The following is a 23,642-nucleotide window of genomic DNA, read 5'->3' on the forward strand; positions in this document are numbered from 1 at the left end:
ATTAAGGGCTTTAAAAAACTAGTGCTTTTTTTTTTTTGCCTCGGTTAGAAAATGTAATTTACATTTAATATTAATGATACCAAAATTTTATCTTAGGTTTAGTTTGGTGAACAGATCTTCAAATCTTCCAAGTTTTTGGGACTGGGTAACTATTGATGGGTTTGCATAGACAAAATTAAGGTTAGGAGCGTCGAAGATGTTTCTGTTGGATCTGGTTTTCTACACGTCCAAAAGCAGCGGAAGTTTTAAAATTTTTGTTTATTTTGACAATCAAAATATGATTTGATTTGGACGCTCGTATGATTTTAACAAAAACATACATAAGATGTTAGAAAATTATACCTTTGTGAATTATTCACGTGGCTTCAACTAATCCGGTATAAACAGATTAGCTCTTGTTGATTCCCTACGAACCTTCTTCGATTCCTTCTTATCAGATCCACGACTGAATTGTATGATCCTCTTCCAAATTGCACTAGAAATATTGGAAGAGATTTAACGTAGGAGAAGATTATTTGAGAGACGGCTCAAAAGAAGGTGGCCGATTTTTTTCTTTCTTTGGAGGATGATTCTCGAAAATTAGATGGTCGGTGGCTAGGGTTTTGACTTCTCAATCCCTATATATAATTATCCAATGACCTAATACATAATTAACATTAATGAGCTTGACTTAATTAATTGGGATAGTCCAACTAATTTAATTAATTTAATCAAGGTCCATTAAAACTTTAATTATTTATTATGTTGGACTTGTACTCCTACAAGCTCATTAAACACATTACCACCTTATTTAATTTATTAATTAATAAACTCAACTTTTGAGCTTAATAAATTAAATACATTATAAATTCAACATTTGAATTTATTATTTAAATTATAAATTCAACTACTTGAATTTTCATCACCTCCAAAATTTAATATTCAATAAACCCAACATTTCAGTTTAATAAATTAAATCCTCAAATTTTATAAATTCAACTCCTTGAATTTATTCTCTCAAAATTTAATTATCATAAATTCAACTCTTGGAATTTACTATAATATAAATTCAACTTCTTGAATTCATTCTCTCAACGGGAACAAAACGATCCAGTGTTTGTGTGACCCTCAATGGTTCAGGGATACAACTAGCCGTGGGTTCACAACTCTTTGTGATTCGGGATATAATCCTTTATTCGGGCTTACCCTAGTTAGCCTATTCTTTTCATCAACACCTTGATCAAGAATGTCAGAACTCATTTCTGATTGCACCCATCGGATCATGGTAAGAGCGTCTAGTAGCATCGCCTCATGATCTCCTAGGTATCACAGATAGTGCCTGCAAGAACCAGTCAATTATGATTAACGTACAGTACGGTCCTTTCATCTCATATATCCCGATCGAATCTGCAACCATTGGTTCATCGAGGGTTGCATATTAATTCGATAACTATGTGATACTATAATAGTGGCATCGCGTGTACTATTTGGAGAACTCCTTCTCCAACGTACATCTTGTACTCTGGCCAGATATTCCATGCACTATTATTTCATCAGATCACATAGGATATCCACACCCGTAGGTGAGCGGTGAATCCCCGACTACAATGCACTGGCTCCTATATGTGTCGTAACTGTACCCAACCTCGCCACCTGATGACTCTCCTGGAGCCGGTAAACGAGTCAAAGAACAGCCCTAGCATATAGAGCCTCAGTGTTGTCTCGGGTCGTAAGGACTAATGGTGTACAATCATAACCACGGACTTATCCTCTCGATGAATGATAACCACTTGAAAAATCCGAAGGAGGGTTGTTCGGTATAATCATCATAGGACTACCCATCTGCATGTTTACACATCTCTATGCCCTTACTAAGAAACGTAGTACACAACATCACAGATGCTAGTCTCGAGCTCAAGCGACCTTTATCCATGTTTTAGGCGGCCGAATCGACTAGAAACGAATTTAGATCATACAGTGTTTACAAACGAGTTTCAACATCGAATTACGATTCATTTGTATTAAAGTATAATCAAGATCTTTATCTATGTTGTTCACATGGGTATACAGATAAAGAAATAACAAACCATTAAAAATGAATTATATTAAAATAAAGATTGTTTATTACACTTGAGTCAATAAAATCTCTAGTCAACAATTGACTTGTAGGGCATCAACTCTAACAGTTTCTGGCGTGACTCGTCTTATACTTAAGTCGGTGTTATGATTATGAAAGCAAAGAGCAAAGTGCAATATATTAATACTGAGTGTGCGAGAAAGTGTGAATGTCGTAAAACCGTGATCAAATACTGACATTTATAGAAACATGAGAGGCTAGTTATCTTGTTGAAGTATGATTCTTGCTAGGGTAGAATCTTACTTATGTTCTTACCTTACGAAGGAATGCAACCAAAGAGATAAGAAACATCATATGGTAGGACTCCTTAACCATGACGGCTAAGACTCTCGTCTAATCTCGATGAGATTCGATCAGATCTCATATTTATCAAAGTCTTTATCCACTGAAGAAAATATTTTCGTATTCTCTTAACTACTCTTGCGTTTGTATGTCTTAGTCACAATAATGGTTTGGACCATTATGGAATGGTTTGTGGGCTAGGCCTTATCATAATTTTATTGGGCTCGACCCTTTTGATATTTTCTTGAGCTCGTTCTTTTTTGAAAGAGACTATGAGCTCGAACTTTTCCGACCCCTGGTTAATAATGAGGTCTAGCCCCTAACGAACTAGGACAATTTCAAATATGAGCTGGTGTCCGTTCAAATACGTTTCACTTTTAACTCAATAAGTCACACAATAATAAGTTGACTCGTAATGTAGCTCGCCTTTGAAATGATCGAATTTTCATGAATTGTGAACCTCATCCAAACAATTTTTTGTGACAAATTTGAATGTAAATCATGTAATACTATTTGATTATTACGATTATTAATTTATTAACACAAATTTACGTAATAAATTTGGCTACCTCATTATCTTCGTAAACTATTGTCTATCCTTCACACTGATTTTCCATCGGAACATAACAATCTCACCCACAAATGTTGCTTGATTTTTCAAACCATAATCAAGCACCAACAATCCATCCACGAGTATCAAGAAACGCTGTAGAAATAAATGAAACTATGTTTTACCGAAATCGATCGATCATACATGAATGTGTAAACAGAACTAAATGAGCAAAAACGTGGAAATAAACGTTCCTGGACATGCTTTCCTATGATCAGTTTTTCGTGCTAACATTCGAGCTAATAACTGATTTACTATCGTAACTAAATCGAGATTGTGACGATGTTTAACAAAACTGGTAGCAAGCTCTAGCCTCATCATGTAGTTCCGAGGTAAGGCCTTTCCTATAACCATAATGTCCATGTATTTTTTCCAACTTCCGTAGTCACCAATATCTCTTTTTCAAACAGCTCCGCTTTCACATTTTTGATAGAGAATTCCTGCAAAAATAATGATTATGTATAAACTGAAGAGTGGAACTATAGTATATGGAGATTCCGCTTAAAAACCGAACCATTCGAGTTCAGGTGCTTGACAAGCCACATCCAATGACAAAGCCAAAAATAGTATTTTTCTTGCAGATACGCGTCATCTCAACACATCTTAATGCCATGTTTAAACCTTTTAACGGCTTCATGTCTTATGGTTCAACCATTTCGTCCAACAAAATAATCACAAGGTCAAAATTCTAATGGTTCCAGCAGATGAAATTTTGACTGCTTAAAGAACTTTTATGGTTGAACTTGAGAAATGAATCCTGGGTTAGAAGCATCAAGCGTGTTTAAGCACCCTGTCGGGCAAACTTTTTTCATCACTAACTATACAGTATACAATGATCATCCAGGGATAAAGAACTAACCTGTCATGTTAGTGAGTAACTTGAAGAAGGGCTAATGCGATGCAATATAAACCGACACAGATGCATGTTCCAGCAACAAAATTGTAAAATAGCTTCTTATCATCTCTCGTGGGTATGAAAGCTCCCTTGAATGTGTTGGTCAGTTCAAAAAGCCGGTAAGACACCTGTGGTGGTGAACAGATTGAAAACAGAAATTCCATTAGGCAAGGAAATTTTAATCAGTCATTAACTTGAAGAATTGGAACAAAACAGCCACCACCCGTGTGGTGAAGTGGGTACAGTCCTATCCCCATCGGGGGAGAGGTCGGGGTTCAAACCCCGCAGGAACAAAACTTGCTCTCCCTCAAGTTGCAATCGAAAAGATAGAGAAAAGAATTGGAACAAAGCAGAAATTTACTTACCAAGACGTAAATGGAGGTGGTGAGCATGAAGTTAAGTAATGGATAATCTGGAATGAAACAAAGCAACCATTTAGGCTGTCCATTTGGCATATTTGATCTGCATATTGTAGGAAACTCGTTAGCCATGTGATTTAGATAGTGTTAGCTACGTGGCAAATTTCACAACTCCCTAGTTCCTCAGACGAACAAGAAGAAAACATCTTGGAATAAGCACTGAAAACATTTTAAAAATAAATTTTATATGCCTTCTACTGGGGAAAAAGTACTTCTCGTTTATCATATTAATAGAAGCAAACAAGTGAATACATTACTATGACAGACCATGTATAAGCAATGGAATTTGTATCAAATAATCATTCCAATAAGTAAATATCGACAAACAAGCAAGAGAATAAACTCACACACCTCAGCCAGATATGAAACTGGGAAATGTAGGTTTCCAGAGTAATTTTTCCAAGCCACCTGGTAATCAAAAACAGTGGTACAACAAGAAAAAAAAAATGGAAAACAACCCCTGGGTTTAGCTTTAGCCCAAAAAAGATGACAATTTTTTTCACTGAAAGAGCTAGACAGTTAAAATAAAAATATAACAAAAAACAAAACTTACGCAAAAAGAGTCAAAGAGAAATTTCGAATATGCTGACTGAAATTCCTCAAACATAGGTAGACGCTGAAAGATAAAAACACAGATGATTTCCACCGATCAGCAAACTAAATTTTATGGTTTTGGACATTGCTATAAAGCCCTCTTTCTTGCCAACTATAGAAATAATTTATCACTCAAATAGAATGAAAAGATAATTTAGGAATAAGTAGATAAACTAAGAAAAAATATTGATTCGCACGCTATTGGCATCCATGATGTGTAAGGATGAAGCTTGTTGTAAGCAATCTTGTCCAGCTTGTAAATGCATTCATACCAGAAATAGCCCAGCTTAAAACAGGAAATTAGCAAGAGATTAGATTTCGAAGTAAATATGAATCATCCAAAATCCAGTTTCGTGAATGAAATGATTTACAATTAAGGCGACCGTAACGACGGATATCTTAATTGACCGTCTCCGCTTAGTCTCACACTCCTCCAGTTTCTCCATCCACTTTTCAACCTACAAGGATAAAATTGATTAAAGAGATCACAAAAGAAGGTACCATCAGCAATTTAATCTCTCTCTTTGGCAGTACATTTGGGTGATAATGGGCATAAATCATTCCGATGATCCATATATAGCGATCAAGCCCAGATCTAAAATGCCATTCATGCATTAATGGAAGATCTGGTTTGGCAGGATCCCTGTACCCTGTCATTAAGATAAAAGAACAATCAGGCAGCTGAGGCTTAAATCAGACTAGAAATTAAAAATAAATTTAAATTTCTCATTTTGACCAATTATGATTAAATGCTCATCACATTAAAAAAATTGCCATGGGAAACCACAAAAAGTACAAGGTCACTGATGGTTACGTACCGAACAGAAAAGTCAGAGGACTCCAGATTATGTCAAAAACTCCAGGTATTTCCCACACCAAAATCACCACAATGAAGCACATAAAAAATTTCAAAACAATCACCGATCTTATCTCATTATAGTGGTGGCCAATCCCAAGGGCCCCATATACCATAAGAGTGAATAGAGTATGCATTGGGCAGATATAGTAAAGCATATAGTCGTTGTTGAGAGCAATACAACAAAATGCCACGAAAAAATTTAGCCTCCACATCATCTGCACAAACAACAAATCATATTTGTCTTAAGAAAATTGTTTTAATAAACCAAATCCAACGTAAAAAGAAAACAAAATATAAGAAAATCAAGTTCAATGAAAAAATATAAAGCAGATTACAATGTCACCTGTGCAAATCGAGCAATACTAAAATCTTTTCTAACATAGTAATAGGAGAAGTTCCCAAACCCAGTCATCCACACATATGCAGCAATCAAAACACGAACCGCGTTGTAAATTTCTGATGCCGCAAAGTAATGGTACATCAAAAACAGAACCTATAAAACATGGCAAAAGGCATACAACTGTCAAAGGCCTTGTGCACAAGGCGTGTTACTGTAAATGCGCAGCAGGAGCAGCCACACAGACTTATCAAAATGATCTACAGGTATCCGATTTCTGCCGAGCAGAAGATAAATAATAGGAAAGGAAAAACTTAAACTTTGCACACAGAGTGTGAATGCACAGAAATAACACACACAGAAAGTATCAAAATGATATGAAAGTATCAGATGCTGGTGAACAGAAGATAATTGTAGACAGGTGCGAAGTAAAAAAATCCCAACTTCCATCTGGCAGAAAGAACATTGCGAGAGCTTAAACATTTCTGTGCAACTTATGAAAGAGAACTTGAATGCAGTAGTTTTTATTCTGTTTTTCTCCTTTCTTAGTATTCAACCAGAATCCAGATAAATGCTTCACACACAACTCTTTCAAGATTCTAAACCATATATATGAACGGTTTGCCACAAATACTTGCCTGCATCCATCCTTTCCACTCTTCAGTCTGATGGCGATTAAGATAAAGTATGGATTTTCCAGAAAATGCTGACTTGTCATTATGTTTCTTGATAGATGTCATTGCTGAAGCTATGATGAGAAGAATGTACAAAAAAAGGAATACATCTCGACTGTAACTCTGTCCAACAAGGAAAAACAAATAATAAGCTTACACTGACTGAGGAAGAGTATAATTTACGTATAACATGTATTACAAGTCAAAAGATGAGAAATAGGAGCAATTTGGCTTTAGTTTATAGACCTATTACGATCATTTACATGGTTGGTTAAAAGGTTGAAAAAAAATACATTAAAATATAGTTGATAATAAGAATAACAGTGTATCTCTCCTTATGCCACTTGATTAACAATAGAAGTCAATGAAATGCTAATAAATAATATCAGAATCATGTTACTGCACACATTACTTAAACAAATGAATGAAAAGTTCCAAAAATTAAAGGATGGATAAAGATGAAAGGCACCTTTTTGGAATCCGCAAAAAAAGTTGTGCGGTCACACAAATAGAAATAAACTATAATTCCCACAAATTCAGCCCTGCAAAAGATCTTGACATCATTCACAATATGAAAAGAACCTTATACGATGAAATCAAAATAATAAACAAACTCACATTGCTCTCAAAAGTCGTCGATTTTCAAGCAAAAATGAGTCCTCCATTGTGAGAAACCTGAAATGTTAAATCCACAAAAAGGTCGAAGGACTTCTAAATGTGACAAAACCATCCAAATTTACCATTCAAAATCATCACACTCACCTGATTAAGTTAGTTTTAATCGACGGGGTGGACAACTTCTGCGGAGTTGAGTTAGCAAAACCACCTTCCAGCAGCACAGCTCGATCATCTTCCTTATCAATTTTATTTTCCAATTCGAGAAGATTTATATCCGAATGACTACTGTCATGAAAGCAACTCGGTACCAAAACAGGAGCGAGAATGCAAAATAATTAATTTTTACCCTTCCAGTTCTTGAAAAAGCCACACATTTCAGTTGCCATGTATAATGCTTCAAGATATGGAAAATATGTAGACTGCAGGTAAGAAGAGGACAAAAGAAGCAATCTACGCTTACACTTTTGAAGGGGATGATGACTTCTGATGTTCCAACCACTCAGAATATATCCATGCAATACAAATTGGGATAACACCAAGCAAAAATGACACCTGAAACATCATAAGTAATGATTTCACAGTATGTCTAGTGATTCATAGTTCAAGGAAAGATTAAACTTAACAAGCAGTACAGATAAGCAAAAAGCAAAAGCAGATTTAAACAAAATAAATTCAAGAAAAATAACCTAACAAAGCAACGGATGTCACTACATAATAGTTGTCAAAATATCGTCAACCAATCACACGTGAATAACCCAATACCATCGATCAACCGAACATCACTTCCTAGTGCTGATAATAATAAGAGAGAGAACAAAACAAACTATAATCACGCCACAAAAAGGAAAACGAAACGAAAAAAGAACTACAAGTGAAAATTCAAAACAGAAACACTACAAACTTCCCAAAACTGCACGCCAACATTAAAAAAAAATGAGACGTAAACTAACTAAAATGCACCGCCAATGCAAGAAGAGAAGCTGAAATAACCATCACCAGCCCAGAATTTCTAAAAATCAACACTATACCTGCCCAGGCGTCACAGGTCCAGAACCCACCGCCATTCTCTCGTAAAATCCCAACGAGCAAACGATCCAAGACGCAAGTGTAGAGAATTCTGGTCGATCAAGCGAATGCAACACGAAAATACGTATACAGACTCCAAACTCCAGACAGTTTAACTGCTGGTGGAGAAGATAAAGAGATTGCAGGAATATATATACATATATACACACAAGAGATTAAAGAATGAAAGCAAAAATAGAATAGAATTGCAGAGATCTGAAGCATTAAGTGAGGACGAATGAGGGAGTGGGGTTTGTGAGGGACGTCGTCGTTTTCAAGCACTCGGTCCAGATGTGTCCCTCTTTCTCAAATCCTCATTATGTCATTTATTTCAATTATATAGTAATAACTAAAAAAAGTTACATTTTTCATATTTAGTAGATGAGTCGATCGGTTTCATATTTGGAGTCAAAAGTAATATTTTTGACACAAAAACTAAAGAGCAGGTCTCTTGTGAGACGGTCTCACGAATCTTTATATGTGAAACCGGTCAACCCTATTGATATTCACAATAAGAAGTAATACTCTTAGCATAAAAAGTAATAATCTTTCATGGATGGTCCAAATAAGAGACTCGTCTCACTAAATTGATCCGTGAGATCGTCTCACAAGTTTTTGTGAAAACTAAAACATGTGAAATCAGATAAAAGATATGTCTCACATCCAAAATTGATACATGAGACCGCCCATAAAAGTTTTCGTGAAACATTAATTAATATATCAGATAGATTAAATACTAGATATTATATGATATTTTATTTAAATAATATAAATTTAGACATTCCATAAATTAAATAGGATGATGAATTAAATAGGTACTTAAACACGATTATAATGCCAATTTGCATCGAAATAAACATGATTAGTGTGACATAAACAAACATTTGTAAAGTAATAGCCGTTTGGAGTAATTAATTTGTTCCTGATTTTGGCTTAATGGCTGATTCATTGAACATAATAATATCCTATATATTAATGTTTTCTTATATTTCATGTATATCTGAAATATTGATCATTAATGGCAGCTCAACAAATATCTCTAGTGAAGGTTCTAATTTTCATTTTTACCCATTCTTAATATTGACATGAAATAAATAATTACAATTTATTGATTGCACAAAATTGATATTTTTGGGAAAGGTTGTTGAAAGAAATAATTTCCTGAAACAAAAATGTAATTTTAGAATTAAATATTACATTTTTAGAGAAGGGTATTTAAGTAGATGCGTTTCAAAAAGTTATTTTGTAATAAGAGTAAGTCTCTTATGAGATGGTCAGACCAATCTTTATCTTTGAGACATGTCAATCATACCGGTATTCACAATAAAAAGTATTATTTTTAATATAAAAAGTAATATTTTTTCATAGGTGACTCAAATAAGATATATGTCTCACAAAATACGACTAGTGAAACCGTGTCAGACACATTTTTGTCTAGTAATAATGTCATTGTTTCGACTTTTTCTATAGATGTCATAATCAGATTTTAGCAATTGTACTTTCATTATATTTTATATTTGTTTAAATAATGATAAGGAGCAAAGGATTTTAAATTTCGGCATTGGTCTATTGAGCCATGAAAATAAGTTTTTGTGAAGTAACGAATTAAATAATTATTATGGAGGGGAGTTAGAAAATGGGTGAAAATAATTTTTGGGAAAGAATGACATAAGATAATAACTATATTTTTCTATATAATGGGGTGGAGAATTTATTTATCTAAATCTAAATCTAAATCTAAATCTATACTAATTAAGACATCTCCCATGGGATTTGAACCCAATATTAATATAATTTTTTTCAAAGATTTGGATAAAAAAATATTTTAGTTAAAAAATATGGGATTTGACCAGATTATCCCATTAATTTTAGTACTCTTAGCCACCGTTTGATTAGAAGGATGGCACCGTGAAGAGTGTATGATAAATCCATATCCATGGATAAAACACACTAAACAAGTCAACAGCATAGTTCTCAAAATTCTACATCGAACTCACAGCCGTCACTTCCAAGTCAATAGCATGATATCTCACGCATGATATGAAAGGAGAATCTAGATAAGACATCGATAAATACATAAGAAAGATGTTTTTCCCCTCACGATCTTCATCTCTATGAATTGTACAAGCAATCCATATAAACACGAGGTCGATCACCGAACTACGTCTAGTCTAGTCATCGTCAAGAATACTTTGGCGCCTCTTAATCTGGGAAATTTCAGAATAGAACTGGATGATTAGTGAATGAATCACAGAATTGCAGTGAATGAGAGAAGACTGCCATAAAATTAGAGACAATTTGACTTACTGTTACTTTGGTTTCTTTATTAGTTTGGGTGTTGATTTGTTCAAGCAATGATATGAGTCTCTCCTCAGATACCTGCATCAAAGTCAGAGTTCGTTGGGTTGCAATATAGGACAAACACCGAGAGAAATGCATATACCATGTAGCAAAGAGCTAGGTACCTTCTCAGTAATCTGACCCATTTGAGCAGCTCTTATGATAACATCCTCAACTCCTCTGGCCTTCTCAGGTTTTACTAGTGCAATCCGAGCAACTGCAAACACAAATATATTAAAATAAATAAATCATATATCAAATTTGAATAGAGCGTGAAGCATAAAAATGCTTATTTGTTATAAACTTTCAATAGAAACATGAGACAAGGATCTTTAGATTATGAAATAACACAATGTAATGAAGCCCTATTCATTATCCAACGTACGTCTCCCTCGTGCTTCTGATGTCAACAGCTGAGTAAGCATCATTTGCCTTTGTTCCTCTGCCTCCCTAGCTCAATCAAATTTCTCCGTTCAGATATTCCAACACATACATAAACATCAGTAATTGCATAACAACCTAAACAGTAAAAGAAGCCGGGAGAGTTCACCTTTTAGCATCCTCCTGGACTTTCTGCTGTTCAGGGTTCTGATGATTACCCTACAAATTAACAAGTCCATCAGCATACATATAAACTAAAAAATGGACAGAAAGCAAGGACATATTTAGTCATACTGTGCCGCCACCACGCTGAGCCATTAGCTCCTGCATTCTTCTTTGCCTGATGGCCTCTAATTCTGGGTCAGCCTGGAAATACAAAAAATTGGGATCACAAAGATTTTTATAGCAAATCAATAAGATGTTCTGCTGCACAGTAAGGAGTAACATTCTGTTACTCCCAACTCGTCATTAACAAATTATGGCACAAAACCAATTGAAGGTTACCTAGACAATAATACAATATCACCTGACCCGATTTCTTTTCCATTCTCCCATACCTTCTTTGACTTTCTTGAGGGGAAGAAGGGATCATTTCATGCAGAGGAGCTATTTAAATTACAACATAGAAACTAGGATTCCTGACTTATTTCCATCCACAGTTTTTATGCATTTTCTCGACAATACCATATAATTATTGAAGGGGACCATCCAATTCCAATTTCTAATAATTTGGAAATCAACCATTTGGAAAGCTCATGACTGTCATTATTCAAAACTGTGGCATACTGGATCTAATTCAAGAAGTTAAGAAGCCTAACTGAGATCCAATAATGGGATAATTAATTTAAGAGTTAGGGGTCTTAATGGGATAATTTAAGAGTTGGTGGGTCAAGTTAGCAACTTGAGCCAATTTAATTAGGAAGAGCCGAAGTGGATCCACTTAGCTCAAATACAAGAGTAAAAATCTTAATTCCGGGCTTGATGGGCTAGTTAAGTATTATTCTAGGTCCATGCAGTTTGATTTAAGTTAACCCATTAATGTATACATAATGTACAAGCTTTTGACGAATTATTGAATATATTTTGAGTTTTTATACGCAATATTGTAAGCAAATTATTGAGAATTTGCAACCGAAACAAACTTGTCAAAATCTAGATCCTTTTGGCATTCAATTGGAAGCCCTGATAAATTAACTTGCGTAACTTCCTGAGAAATAGGGCTAACCAAATGAATCATACTGGACCAGGCCAGTGCTATATAATGAAGGCATGCTATCCGAGGCTCTAAGAATGTATTCAGATTAAAAGATTTTATTTAAAAGAAGGATAGGGAGAAGTGATCTCAAATCATTTTGAAAAATAGGAACTTGAAACCATATTCATAACAATAACAACAAATACCAGTTATAGGATTCGAAAAGCATTCATAAAAGTCGAGTGGATTTCTTCGAATTATTTGAACACAAAATTTGTCCGCCTGTCTAATTTTTCTTCCACATATTTACTGCCCCTGATTTCAAAACAACTAACTAGCACTTTGAGTAGATCTACAAATAGGAAATTATGTTTGGAACCAAAAGACTAAGCTACAGCCACCACCCCTAGTGGTGCAATGGCATTAACCTCTCCCAACAGGACAGAGACCTAGGTTCGAACTAGCTTAAAACAAAAAGCACCCCAACCCCCAATATACTAATAATAAAAAAAGACTAAGCTACAGGTCTTCTAAGTCCACAGTCCACACCATATAAGTCCATTTATAGTTTAATCATCTATTTTTTCCGAAACAGGAAATTCAGAAGGGAAAAAAAAGCTTTAAATTCAGCAAACAATATGAGCAAGACACACATGATAAGCAAAATGCCCAATATTCCCAAATTACGAACTGAAAATTTCCGTTAATGCACAGAAAATCTTCGAGAACAGAAAGCACGAGGTATGAAAGAGAAGGACAAAGCGCCATCATGATTCAATAAAAAAAACAAAACAAATGAGACAAAGCTGTGGCAAGAAACCCTAACAAAAAATTTCATAACCAATTGGAGACATATATTACAAGAAATTTCGATCATAGAGAAAGAGGAAATGGTTACCATTAGTTTCTGCAGATTAGAAAGCCACTGCTTGTGAGGAAAATAATCATCAAAAAGATGAAAATTAAGAAATATTTATCAGTGGGAAGAACACGGGCCCGCGCTAGCGTCCGAATAACGCGGTGATTCGGATCCGGGTTCTCTCTCTTGCTTTCCATACAGTTCCCTTCAATCGCTCTTGCTTCTTAAAAACTCGTGCTACAACAATTTGATAACAGTTTTTATTATTTGTATTTTATTTGTAAATAACGTGGACACATATTTAATATATAAAATAAAGTTCATATGATACAAAATAAAACGTAAATATCAAATCTCATAAGCTAATGATATTATTATATGTTTACAAGTGTATTTTTGTTGTGAAACAACCTTTTTTCCAAATATATTTTAGCACTGAAATATTAATCAATCATTAACAAATAAATATTATTTTAATTTCTAATACTATTTATGACAACAAATTATTTGTAATAGTGAGTTAAGATTTAATAAGAAGAAGAAAAGAGCAGCAGATCAAGAAAATCTTAGATCCATGGGGTTCACAATGGGTCTAAATCTGCTACTCTTACTGGCTATGGTTGCCACCAACATTCTATCCCTATACCACCTCTCCTCCACCGTCAACTCCAGTCCAGCCGCCGCTCCTCCTGTCCCCGACCACCTCATCCACCAGCTCTCCACCATACGAGCCACCATCAACCACCTCACCACCCTTCAGTCCTCCACTCCACCGACCAAGAAAACACCCTCCTCCACCGCCTCCGCCCCCTCAGAATTACTCCTCTCCACCAGTATATTACCTATAGCCTCCTCTTGCAGAGATCACCCCAAACTCCTCCACCAGTACATGACCTACACACCCTTCTCAGTTTGCCCCGATGATGCTCCCATTGCCGAGGATCTCATTCTCCGCGGCTGCCACCCTCTCCCCCGCCGCCGCTGCTTTTCAAGAACCCTTCCCAGTATCCCCACTTCACTTCCCACCAACCCTTTCTCGGCTCTCCCAGAGAAGACAGCTTTACTCGGCCATTACAGCTGCAAGACTTTCTCTTGCTTTTCCGGGATGAAACCCGACTTGGGTTTTGACATGAAAACTGAGCAATCAAAATTTTTGACTTACAAATCAGATCTTGATCTCCCAATTTCACAGCTTTTTCAGCTAGCTGCTTCAGCTAAAAGTACCATTCGTCTCGCGCTCGACATTGGTGGTGGTACCGGCACGTTTGCGGCTCAAATGAAGCTGCGGAATGCTACAGTAGTAACCACTACAATGAATCTTGGTGCGCCGTATAACGAGGCTGTGGCAATTAGGGGATTAGTGCCACTCCATGTGCCTTTGCAGCAGAGGCTGCCGATGTTTGATGGGGTGATGGATCTTGTGCGGTGTGGGCATGCCGTAAACCGGTGGATACCCATCACATCTATGGAGTTCTTGCTTTTTGACGTGGATAGGGTGTTGAGGGGTGGAGGGTACTTGTTGTTGGATCATTTCTTCAGCAAAAGAGCAGATCTTGAGAAAGTGTTCACACCTTTGATAGGTAAGTTGGGGTACAAGAAGGTTAAGTGGGCTGTGGGAAACAAGACGGATTCCAGCGGGGTCAAGAATGGGGAAGTTTATATGACCGCCCTCTTGCAGAAGCCGTTGACAAGATCATAAGTCACCCATTTAAGGTAAATTTATCCTAGATTTGGTGATATGTATCTTAGTTCTGGCTTGGAACGAAGATATTGAATACCTGGTTTCCTTGTATGACAAGATGTCATTCATGATCCATGTGATTGGAGTTAGAATACGAAATTGCAGAATTCATTTGTAGAATCTATGTATCTTTAGCCTGTTGTCATTTTACGATTTTGGCATATGATCTCTATGTTGTAAAACTATTGGAGAGAAAGCTGCAAAAGAATAAATGTCACTCCGGATCCATGGTTGGGGGCGGGGGGGCCTTACAAACTCGATTCAGCTAATTATTAATCTAAGTTTCTTTATAAAATGATGACGATTAACCAAATTATGATTAATGTCTGATGCACCCTTGTGAATTCCTTCATATTTTCTCAATATCTCGATATGGCTCAGCATATTACGAAAATTATGCAAAAGTTCGCGTTGATCCTCACTAGTTGATCACATCATTAATTGTTAGCCTCATTATCAGGCATCTGGAATGGGGAACTTCAGAAGAAAGGATTTAGGTTAGCCCGGATGCTATCAAAACCATTGAGTATAATTTCACTGGGTCGAAGTTTGACATGCTTGGAATGTAGCTTATGGTGTGAATGAGTGAATGTTGTAAGTCTTGAATCTTGATAGTGTTTGGACTACTCAACTCTAACTGTACATGATCACACTCGCTTTCTCAAGTATTTCAATTTGATATGTCCAACTTGATCTTCACGTTGCTTGTATACTGTGGGTTTGTACCAATTACATTGACTACAAGCTCGAGTACAAGGGAATGATTTAAACCTCTTTAAAAAGTGACTAATTGAGGATATTTTTGTAAAGAATAAATACATAATCGCTTTCTTTCAAGAACCTGCTCCACCAGATAGTTGACTTCCAGTACTTGCATAATCCAATTTATCGATGGGTTCACTTGCGACTCTTGTCCAAAAACGATTATACTAGTACATGCTTTCCAGTTCTGTAACTAAACCGTCTTCACCCAAAGTTGACGAAGCACTAAGATACTTCTCTAATTAATGCATGCAAACATCCACTAATAAGTTCTCAGCTAAACCAAATTATTTAAGTGCGAGATTTTATGGACACAAGCACATTTAACATTGATGCAGGTTATGTGACATGAATTCAGAAGCAACTTTCTCAGCTGTCGTATCCAGAAAAACCAGGGACTCGATTATCAGCCAAAAACTAGTTAATATCAACAGGGGATGATTCCAATTTCTAAAAGATGCAGAACCAGGATTAGACATTCAACTTATGCAAAGTTAACAAGATAAGATTTCTCAAAGGATTGAAACTAAATTAAAGAAAAATTTAAGAGTGGAACAGAAAAAGGGTCTCCACCGACAGGCGAACAACACCCATGCCCACATTGCATCAACAACGATAAACACGTAAATACAAGCTCAAAGCATGGGGTAGAGGCCAGTCAAATCATATCGAGCTCCTTGAAAGGCCTATTTCAAACTCACTGCAAGCCTGGAAAGAGCAGGAGGTGGTGAGATTAGTAGCCGTTTTGCCAAATCTGAGATAGGTTAGGTTGACCTTGGGAGCTGCCAAGTGACCCTTCTCTTGGATTCTGCTGCTGCTGATCAAGTGAAGTGACAGCTTGAGGATTATAGAAATTAGGGTAGCCTGGAGTTCCATAATTCTGTGGTGGCTGCTGGCTTTGCCCATATCCACCAGATTGCTGATTTTGCCCCGGGTAATTATAAAATGTATTGGCTGGAACAGCTGACATTGTTCTGGAATTAAGCCCATGAAGCCACGAGGTCGAGTTATCATTCTGAAAGTAAATTCAGTTATTTCATAAGCCTTTCAGTCAGTCTGATTCAATAAATATGCTTCACTTCTATGGAGAAAATATGGAGCTTGAAAATCATCAATGTATAAGAATCCATTTAAGCACTCTTAAAGCCATTGCAGCATACCTGCTGTAACGAGATCGGGCGATTGTTATCCTTGTATTGGGAACCCAAAGCATCATCATAACTTAGAGTTGCACCAGATGGGACAGAAGGTGGATTCATCTGAAAGTTTCCAGGAATGGCGGTCGAATTCCCAAAGGCAGCATAACCAGAAGCAATTGTAGATGACTGAGGTAAACTACTTACAGAAATGCTATTTTTATATTGAGGAAGTACTCCAGCCAGAGATTGATGATATGTACCGTTGCCTGGAAATGCTTGTTGAAAAGCAGAGGGCATGTAAGTATAACTTTGAGGCAAGAATGGGTAGCTAATCATGTTGGTAAATGGTCCCAAAGGAAGAGAGGGCTGGGAATATGGATGCATGGTAAGGTGTTGAGGAAGAGGAGGTCCAGCGGCAACATTAGTTCCAGAAATGGCCTGTGGAGAAGACTGCATTGATGAAAAACCAGCAGTCTTTAAAGCCTGTAGGATACCAATTACACAATCAGCTACTGAACTTGGTCAGAAACAATCAGTTTTTTATCACAACTCTATCAGCCATACCTTAAAGAGGTTGAAATTTTTCTGATGAGAAGGTGGTCATACATTTGTTTATGCAATTATGCCCAATGTGTCATTCGGGATTCATGTACATGTCCAGTTATTTCGTTCATACAATAATAGACAAAATTACCCAGTAGATTATGATTTGTCAATGATGATGGGGCTTGGGCAGCAGTGATGCAAAACAAGCTTATTTGATAGATTGCTATAATATAATAATCCAGTAATTATGAAATTAAACCCACAAAATGGCAAATCCAAATATTTTGGAGATCAATAATGTTTGCCAAAACAAAGTGGTAACAAGATGCATACAATTGGAAGGGAAAATGACAGGAAAAGTTCCAGCTACGAAATTAACATGGGTTACCTCAGATATAGAAATTGCTGAGCCACCAATAGAAGAGACAGAATTGCCATATTTGGCTGATAATGATTGTGCCATTGAAAATGGCGAGAACTGGAGATCAGATTCCCTACTGGAAGGTACATTTGATGCCAGAAGTGTACTTGGCAATGGTGTTGTGTATGATTGCTGTCAAGGTAACAATACAAGAAACAAATCCAAGGAAAAATTTCAATAATAAAGCAACTTTATCCCAGTAGAAGTCAAAAATGAAAAGAACGATGACATAAAATAAAAATAGAAAAAACGAGCATAATAGACTACGAAAAGCAACATATTATCACAGAGATAGTGTCGATATAAAATCTGCAGTGGGTGAAGAATGAAAAAAACTGGAATAAAAAACACCAAAGTTTCAATCATCATAATGTAATTGAAGATCCATACAGATATCACCACTTCTTGAACTCTATATGTACCCCGCAGTTTCCAACTTAGAGTGCTTTACTAAACAATCAGAGGGTGCAAACTATACATAGAGAATCATAAGCACCTAAACTCCTCGAAAAACTAGCTCAAAGGCACACAAATACACGGTAATAGCAAGGCAAAAACTGATATCAACAGATTCCAACATAACTCGTATCAACAGATTCGTTTAGGTAGTATAACTTTATGCCCAACTATATCGATTAATTGACAATAATATTTAAAAAAACAGAGTTTGAATTTCGTCAAAGAACTATGCGAGAAGAGTATTAAACAAAGGAAGATCTGTAACAAGCATTTAAATGTATCAGATTCCTACGGAACAACTGTATAAAGTAGGAACCTCATCCTTATTAAATGCAGAGAAGTTGATAACCATAAAACCCCTAATAACATGATACATGCAAACAAACACAGATGACATGATATATGAAAACAAACACAGAAAGAATATAAACTTTGAAATCTATGGAACCAAAAAAGGGTAGATAATGAATGTACAAATGTCAATCGAAACATTTTCATTTTCCTTTCTTACTTGCCGACAACAAAACTGAAGCAATGTATCCAGACCTTAGGACACCTAACATAATGACACTGGAGTCATCAAAAGAATCATCTTCAAAGAGAACGTCTCAAATATGTAGTAATACCATAACATTAGAAAAGGGAGTAAGTGTTTGCATCTGGGAGCTTGTTTGGGACTGACTGAACGCTGCATTCAGCTGTTGGACCTCATTATAGGTATAATCAGGGTTGGGTGCTTGAAAGGGATACTGGTTTCCATCAGCCACTTCAGCATGCTCTGGCTTCAAATCTTCTGGCTGTGATGCAGATGATGCATCATAACTCCCAGAACTTGCACCAGGCGTATGAAATAAGTTACCATCAGAAGTATTTCGGATGGAATCATCAACAAAATACACAGTATTTCTGCGACAAAATTGGGAATTTGGGATGAAAAATATTTGGAGCATGAATACTTATAATATTAACAAGAAAAAGAACAACATTTTCCTAAAGATAAATAATTTATATACCTGGAGTCTGTATACCCAACTGATGACAAATCAGCCTCACCATGTGTCTTTTCCAAAGAAATTTTTAAAGGCACAGATGTCATAGGCCCGGAAGAATGTGCAGCACTGATGCCAGACCCGAAACTACCAAAGCTCAAGTGTGAGCAGTCCACATTTTGAACGAGCAAATGTTTAGGAATTATAACGGATGGACCATCTCTTTCAGATGGTAATCCTCTCCCGTCCTTTATATTTAATTGTTCCAGGTTTCTGGAGACTGATGACACTGAAGCACCAGGTTCATCTGAAACAATATCACATTAAGGAGTCAGCTTTCAAAACAATAACCTTTATTGAACCACAAATATTAGTACACACACAGGTGTAAAACAAAATAGTTTGTCACATAGATATCCACACATCTTGAAATCCTCAATTAAAGTAACACAAGATTCATTTTTTTAATTTAGCATAACTAAAAAATAAGGATTAGAATCGAATGACTTAATTTACTAAGAAAGAATCATTAGTGACATTTTCGAATTTTAATTGCTTATGCCAAAATCTACTTTAGTAAAAATTAATCTATAATCATCAAAACTTGCAAGGGAGGAATACACCTATTATTTAAGAGCTGAAGTAGAATGAAATTCAAGAAAATTCACCTTCATGATGCTCGAAATCACGAACTTGATGCTGGAACGAACCCGTGTTCTCACGTGAGTCATTCTCAAAAATAGATGCAGCTCCTGACTCATCCTCTTGTATCAACCTACCGGAGATAGAAGCAGATCCTACATCATTTGCTCCAGGATTGACAACATCTTCTGCATCTTGGACCTCTTCGGACTCAAACTGCTGACTATTACTGTTGACAGAAGCATCATATGGCTCAGAGTGCAGCTCAGAATCGACATGATACTCCGATAAAGAAAGTATGTTCTTAGGGACAGGCTTCTCAATGGTTGGCCAGTCATCGTTGGTGGGAACCTGTTGGGCCAAAGAAACTCTTGAATCGTGAACATCAGAAACTTGATCTTCTGAAAATCTCAGATTCTGATGTAATGCAGCTGTCATAGGACCCTGGACATTTTGGTCATTCATATTATTATGAGATGCATTTGGAGCACTAGGTGCTTGATTATGTGGTCTACCCATCTTCACAATGTCAGCCATAGACAACTGATTAGGAACACCGCCCCATGCAGTTTGAAATCCAGAAGATAGCTGGGTGTCTGATGGCTCACTGTCAATGGATACACCACTGCAACATATGACACAATAAAAATGAGTAAGCAATGGATGTGAAAGACCATCAAAAGCAAAGAGCCAGCACTACAAATATATGACTGCTGGCAAAGAAATTTTTTTAAGGTTTTTGAAAACCTTACATCACAGAGTAGGCAGACAAACACAAGAAAGTATAAAGGTTAAAGCATCACCAAAATGAAGACATGATTTGCATATAACAAAACAATTAAATCTTAAGACCTAACTATCCAATTGTAAGGTAAATGGTGCATGATCACTAGAATACAGTACAATAAGCATGTGTGCACGTCTTTTACATTTTTGTTGGAATAGGTTTCAACTTTTAATATATCACAGAAGCTGAAACAGCAAAAATGTGGATTACTAAAAAGGAAAAAAGGGCAGTTGGCAGCATCTCTACTAAGAAGGCCAACAAGAAAAAAGATTTCAGAATACCAGACAGTAGTTTGTCAATTCAAAATGATAAGTTTTACGACCCTTGAGACAACCTCATACAAACTTTACAAGATGTGCTTTGACATGGTCAAATGGGAACAACCTGAGGCCAGGAGGACCACTGCTTTTGTTATTTCCGGCAACAACTGGAGCTGAAGATAAATAGCTCATATGCAGAGTTGATCCATCCTCTTTCTTATCAGCCACCTTTCCATGAATAGGAGCTGACTCTGACAAGGAAGATGTATGATACAATAGGTTTTCAATGTCCTCGATTATACTTACAATTGATCGACTTAAAAATTGTACAGAAGTTAAAAGTACCATAGGAACTGTATGGTGCTGAACTACCACGACCAAGGTATCGATCAACAGCATTCTTTCCATTTCGATTCGAACTGTTGTTAGTACCACGAGGCCTAGATTCAGTAGTATCTTTGCCCTAAAAAAAGTACAAAAGAAAAACAAAATTACCAACTTTCATATGTATATGAATTATTAATCCAAAACGTCGTGATAAAACCAAGCAATTATGGCTTTAAGGGCGATATTCAAGAAGAGAAAATGAATCATTTTGTTTCCAGAATGCTTTGCCCCAAGTGAACCCAGATGTATGTATCCACACTCTTATAACACATGGCTGAGAATTCTAGAAGCCAACGAACTACCCCTGCAGGGTGATGAACCTGCCTTTTTCTCAATTAATATTTTAAGAAAGAGGAGAACCAGCAGTGAAAAGCATTGATGTAATTCACGAACCTCTTTCTTCTTTTCTCGTTTGCTCTTCACCTCATGAAAAGGATCTAAACAATTACAACCACCGCATCAGAAATAAGGTCAAATAAATAAAGGTAACAAAATTTTAGCTCTAATATACCACAGAAAGAGACATTGTTTAGTTTTGCAATTAAACTTGCCAAAAAGCTAAAATGACGTAAATATTCTGTTTAAGAAAAAATCAGGTTCTGCTGTAAAACCATCTGCAAAAACAATAAAACAATCGAAAGATAAACAAAATTCCATTGTTGTAGCAATAAAAGGAAACTTTTTCATCTTAAAGGTTGAACCCAATCAAGTCATAACAGAAAGAGGAAACATGAATATTTGCCTTCACAGAAATGTAACATTAATCCACACAACTACTAATCTACACGTGAAGACATATAAGTATGCACCCAAAGACCAAGATTACTTATTTTACATGATTTAGCAAGGTACCAAAATTCACAATGTAAATAATTCAGAAAAAAAAAGTAAAATGTTTTCATGTCATCACGTGTATAAAGATGAGGGAATTCAAATTGCAACAGAAAGTTGAGCGAGATAAATAAAAGCAAAGGAAAGAAACTCGGCAAAGTAAATCACTAATGCTAGCCGATTATCATGCCAACAAACACTACAAGAATCAGGAACATTATTCTGTTTCATGACTGAAATAGGGTCAGTTGACAAATACTAAAAGAGAACTAATTCGTACATTTCTAAAATTAAAACACCGTTTCTTCAAACATCTTGAAGACGAGGATCAACCAAATAAATTCAAACATAGGCCTCATATAACATAAAGATATTTCAAGTCTCTAATTTCTAAATACCTATTTTTCCTAAGCCACTAAACCCCAAACAACGGGATACCAAACAACCAAAATTAATGTCACATCGAAAAAACTTCAAAAGATTAGGTATTTCCCAGGGGAAAAAAAACCTTGAGATAGGAGGCGATTGACTGCCTCGTTAGGGTCCATATTGCAGTCTTTTAGGGCAGCGTAGATCTCAGTCTCCGGACAGCTCACAATTTCCTTCAAACTCTGCACCATCTTCCGAGACCCATCTGGTATGGATTGTACCCCAGAACCGCCGCTGCTTCGCCTGCTTGTACTCATCATATTTCCGAACAGATCTAACGCTACAACTATCTCGCAATGCCAAAAGTTCCGCCTTTCCGGTTCTTGAATCACCTGCTTCACTTTATTTGCACAAATTGATAAACGCAATGAGTAATTTTCCTCGTAGAAAACAAACAAACACACTTTCGGAGACTTCCAGTGGATGCAAGTAATCCGATAGAAGAGAAATATTATGTAAATTCGCAAGCCAATGGAAGATTTATCCGTAGATGTATGCGGTTCGAAAACCCTCTTCTCTTCTTCTCTCGCTCAATTTTAAATATCTATATATTATAAAACAAAAAAAAATGAGATAAATTCAAAAAATTACTATATTCTATTCAATAATATACTTTCGAAATAAATAAATTAAATATGGACTAAATTAATCTTATTTTGCACTATAGATATTTATTATAAAATATACTTATAGATCAAGTTAATCATTTTTAAAAAAATAAAACTCTTATGAAGCGAAACATATAGATCCGGCTCATATATGCAAAAATATTGAATTGATCTGTTGTGAGATGGTATCACGAATCTTTATCTGTGAAACAGGTCAACCCTAACGATATTCTCAATAAAAAGTAATACTCTTAGCATAAAAAATAATTTTTTTATGGATGATCCAAATAAGAGATATGTCTCACAAATACGTCCTATGAGACCGTCTCACACAAATTTTTGCTAAAATATTTTTTTCACTTTTTTATTAATTAGGTCGGATTTAAAATTTGTTTCA

General features: G+C 36.0%; 4 protein-coding genes across 9 annotated transcripts; 1 reads left to right on the plus strand and 3 right to left on the minus strand.

Annotated features, from left to right (window-relative positions):
* Nucleotides 1-3,109: 3,109 nt before the first annotated feature.
* LOC140804718 (protein REDUCED WALL ACETYLATION 1-like) lies at nt 3,110-8,767 on the minus strand. Of its 4 annotated transcripts, none has more exons than XM_073160813.1 (16): nt 8,433-8,767; nt 7,865-7,956; nt 7,549-7,689; nt 7,405-7,461; nt 7,256-7,328; nt 6,751-6,909; nt 6,119-6,268; nt 5,735-5,990; nt 5,451-5,566; nt 5,288-5,374; nt 5,114-5,202; nt 4,876-4,938; nt 4,674-4,730; nt 4,269-4,365; nt 3,868-4,031; nt 3,110-3,448 (listed from the first exon to the last, which is right to left on the minus strand). In XM_073160813.1, exons 1-15 carry the CDS (start codon nt 8,466-8,468, stop codon nt 3,876-3,878), a joined length of 1,629 nt encoding a protein of 542 aa, XP_073016914.1. In that variant the 5' UTR covers nt 8,469-8,767; the 3' UTR covers nt 3,110-3,448; nt 3,868-3,875. The 4 variants fall into 4 exon arrangements, with proteins under 4 accessions (XP_073016914.1, XP_073016915.1, XP_073016913.1 ...); XM_073160814.1 differs by lacking the exon at nt 3,110-3,448 and adding an exon at nt 3,470-3,647; XM_073160812.1 differs by lacking the exon at nt 3,110-3,448 and having other exon boundaries at nt 3,854-4,031.
* Nucleotides 8,768-10,385: 1,618 nt separating this feature from the next.
* Nucleotides 10,386-13,483, minus strand: LOC140805220 (uncharacterized). Its single transcript, XM_073161454.1, has 7 exons — nt 13,284-13,483; nt 11,485-11,556; nt 11,360-11,409; nt 11,195-11,259; nt 10,935-11,026; nt 10,777-10,848; nt 10,386-10,676 (listed from the first exon to the last, which is right to left on the minus strand). Exons 1-7 carry the CDS (start codon nt 13,284-13,286, stop codon nt 10,641-10,643), a joined length of 390 nt encoding a protein of 129 aa, XP_073017555.1. The 5' UTR covers nt 13,287-13,483; the 3' UTR covers nt 10,386-10,640.
* Nucleotides 13,484-13,757: 274 nt separating this feature from the next.
* On the plus strand, nt 13,758-16,100 carry LOC140805140 (probable methyltransferase At1g29790). Of its 2 annotated transcripts, none has more exons than XM_073161342.1 (2): nt 13,758-14,957; nt 16,086-16,100. In XM_073161342.1, the coding sequence occupies exon 1, from the start codon at nt 13,819-13,821 to the stop codon at nt 14,941-14,943; it is 1,125 nt and encodes a 374-aa protein (XP_073017443.1). In that variant the 5' UTR covers nt 13,758-13,818; the 3' UTR covers nt 14,944-14,957; nt 16,086-16,100. The 2 variants fall into 2 exon arrangements, with proteins under 2 accessions (XP_073017443.1, XP_073017442.1); XM_073161341.1 differs by lacking the exon at nt 16,086-16,100 and adding an exon at nt 15,446-15,684.
* An 85-nt stretch (nt 16,101-16,185) lies between these two features.
* LOC140805139 (uncharacterized) lies at nt 16,186-23,175 on the minus strand. Of its 2 annotated transcripts, none has more exons than XM_073161340.1 (10): nt 22,717-23,175; nt 21,771-21,814; nt 21,336-21,453; nt 21,115-21,241; nt 19,970-20,568; nt 19,326-19,608; nt 18,939-19,143; nt 17,821-17,985; nt 16,908-17,369; nt 16,186-16,762 (listed from the first exon to the last, which is right to left on the minus strand). In XM_073161340.1, exons 1-10 carry the CDS (start codon nt 22,895-22,897, stop codon nt 16,481-16,483), a joined length of 2,466 nt encoding a protein of 821 aa, XP_073017441.1. In that variant the 5' UTR covers nt 22,898-23,175; the 3' UTR covers nt 16,186-16,480. The 2 variants fall into 2 exon arrangements, with proteins under 2 accessions (XP_073017441.1, XP_073017440.1); XM_073161339.1 differs by having other exon boundaries at nt 18,939-19,218.
* Nucleotides 23,176-23,642: the final 467 nt, after the last annotated feature.

Source organism: Primulina eburnea, chromosome 11, assembly GCF_022965805.1.
Source record: "Primulina eburnea isolate SZY01 chromosome 11, ASM2296580v1, whole genome shotgun sequence".
In the NCBI taxonomy this organism is placed as follows: domain Eukaryota; kingdom Viridiplantae; phylum Streptophyta; class Magnoliopsida; order Lamiales; family Gesneriaceae; genus Primulina; species Primulina eburnea.